Raw genomic sequence first — 2818 nt, forward strand, 5'->3', positions numbered from 1 at the left:
ACACACACACACACACACACACACACACACACGCACGCACGCATGCACGCACGCACACACACAAACACACACACATCCTTTCCCACCCCATCAGGTTAGGCTCCTTTCCTGTAGATTATCACAACACACAATCCATACTCCTTATATAGAACTTATAAAATTATATTGCCATGGTCTTTTAATTTTGTTCATCATTAGACTGTGAATGCTTAAAAGGCATATAATTGGCACTCGATAAAATTGTATTGAATACCATTTGAGGAGGTAAATTGGTGAGCTGTTCTGTGTACAGCTTTGACATACAGGAAGCCTTTCTCAAGCTTGCAGTGTGCTACCTCACATTTGGTTCTAACCTAATAATAGTCTGTTTTATCACTTGCTTTAAAATTATTTATTTTGCCTGTGCCACCCTGTCATTTTTTTTGAGAACACCATGATGTGTTATTCTCATGTTCCATATCTTAAATCCCGTAGTACTAAGTTCATTCACGTTTACGTATTTACTGAGTATTCAAAATACTAATAGCAGTAATGAAAAAAGCACAGGTGCCAATTATTGATCTTTATTTGTTTTAATTTTAGAAAGTAAATGAAGCAGAGAAAACTCAGCGAGAATATTATGAGATGGAGCTAAAAAACCTGCAAAATAGATTGGAAGGGGAGGTGGCACAATTAAACGAGGCCCATTCTAAGACTTTGGAAGAATTGGCCTGGAAGCACCACATGGCAATTGAGACTGTCCACAGTAATGCAACTAGGGATAAGAAAAAGCTGCAAATGGTAAGGAAAAATGCATTTTCGGGTTGCATTATAAATTGGTGGAGTTCCTGCGATGATCCAGTGTGCCCTATCTTGTGGAGTAATGAGTTGCTTCATTTTGATGACTTCCATCTTGTAATCACTCTGTAAATCTCGGTTCAAAGAGTAACCTACATAAAAGCTCTTGATATGGGATGTAGTTTAAGTTGACATGAGGCATTTCTACTGTGTATCAGCCATAATGGAAATACTCCCTTGATCTTGAGCTGTCTCTTCATGAGACAACAACAGAGCTATGCTCCTCAGGAAGCATCAACTAGATGAAGCACTTACTCTCCTCTAGACAGTTTAATTTCCTGGAAAAGGATTGGTTTTGTTTTCTTTTCCCTCAATTAAGTAATCAGCTTGCTAATAGTAGTGCATTAGCAGGCAGTATTGCATAGNTCAATTCCAGACAAAATTTGTCTGTTCTTCTAATATTTTAATATTACTCAGACTCAATATGCTAAAGGACTCTAATATCTTATTAGCTAATCATAAATAAGCAAATGATAACTTGTTTTTAGGAATATATATTTTATAGAAGAATTAAGAGTTAGCAGTTATTAAAGTGCCAGTCACTAAAGTAAAGTAAGTCAGTCACTAAAAGAAAACTGTACTCTAAGAGGCTTTGTCCTTCAAAAAGATGCATTTTATAGTGTTTCAATTAATGGAACTCTATGTAAATTACAGCACCCTCATTTCATTTGGCTTATCACTAAGGATCATTTCACATACTGCAGCTGAGCTGCCCATCCTGATGTGGCTGTCATGCGCATTTCCTAGTCCTTCCTAGAGGATGTGGGTGACCCCCGTGTCAATTCTGAAGTCACATTTTGCCCGAATGTTTAGTGTGCCAGGTGGACCATTTGAACTAGTTCTGTGAGGATGTCCTCTGATTTGATTGGTTCATCAGTGAATCCCAGATTACCCTTTGCCTAAAGTAATAGTTATTCAACTTAGTAGGCATTCTCATACTTAGCATGTATGAGAATCACCAGGAGGGCTTGTGCACCCCACAGATTCTGGGCCCCAGGCTCTGATTCCGGAGATCTGGGACGAGCTTCATTTTGAACTGGAGTTCAGGGGCGCTGCTGGTCCAGGGCACTTTGAGAACTGCTCTGACACGTGCTTTCTGAGATCTTTTTGTCACACTCCCCCTCCCCTCCCCTCTCCCCTCTCCTCTTCCTCCCTTGCCCTCTCCCCCTACATCCCCTCCCCCTTTTTTCTGTTGTCATTTTATTTTTTCATAACCTTGCTGTCCTTATCTGTCTCTTACTCTGCCTTAGTTCTTTATCAGGTCTCTTGTCGAAAACAAATTCAGCTTCAACCAAACTGCTGCCTGCCGTCCTTACCCTGCATACAGATTTCTTTCTCTTTATGTTAGAATTTGAAAGAAGAGATTAGAAAAAACAAATTACTCATTTTGGCGCCACAATCATAGTCAGTGCGTCCCCTCTCACTTTGTTTAATTCCTAAGACTTTTATATGTACCCCTGAGGAGTTGCTTCTACTACAACATGTATAGCTTACAATCTTTAAAAAACAAAAGTGGCGTGGTCCTGGGTGCAGGCGGCAATATCAGTGACATGAAAATGCACTCCTTTCTAATTTAAATGATTGTACTTGGATAACAAGTATTCCCATAGTAAATATTTCCGTTTTATACAGTGAAGAAATCACAGAAATGCTTGTACATCCAGACCATTTGTTTTACTTAGGTATTAAGTACAATTGTGTCATTAAATAAACACTGTTTCATACCTCAGTGTATCAGATTTGAAATTGAAGGGATTTTGTTTTCGGGGAGTAGGTCATATTGGAATGCTTCAAGCAACTCAGATGACCCAGGAGGTTACAATTAAAGATCTAGAATCAGAAAAATCAAGGGCCAACGAGAGATTATCTCAGCTTGAAGAAGAAAGAGCTTTGTTGCAAAGCAAAACCCAGAGTCTGGATGAAGAGCAGAAGCAACAGACTCTGGAACTGGAGAAGGTAAAAAGCAGAGAAGGATACCTGC

The 2818-nt window shown here is 39.3% G+C and overlaps 1 protein-coding gene across 1 annotated transcript in view; it reads left to right on the top strand.

Moving 5' to 3' along the window:
• The window catches only part of FAM184A (family with sequence similarity 184 member A), a 133041-nt gene that overhangs the window by 62991 nt on the left and 67232 nt on the right, over positions 1-2818 (top strand). Inside the window, exons 4-5 of the mRNA XM_019629330.1 lie at positions 583-780; positions 2590-2793. Coding sequence (XP_019484875.1) covers positions 583-780; positions 2590-2793 — 402 coding nt within the window. The remainder of the gene's footprint in view (positions 1-582; positions 781-2589; positions 2794-2818) is intronic.

This window comes from Hipposideros armiger, unplaced genomic scaffold, assembly GCF_001890085.2.
Source record: "Hipposideros armiger isolate ML-2016 unplaced genomic scaffold, ASM189008v1 scaffold_839, whole genome shotgun sequence".
NCBI lineage: Eukaryota > Metazoa > Chordata > Mammalia > Chiroptera > Hipposideridae > Hipposideros > Hipposideros armiger.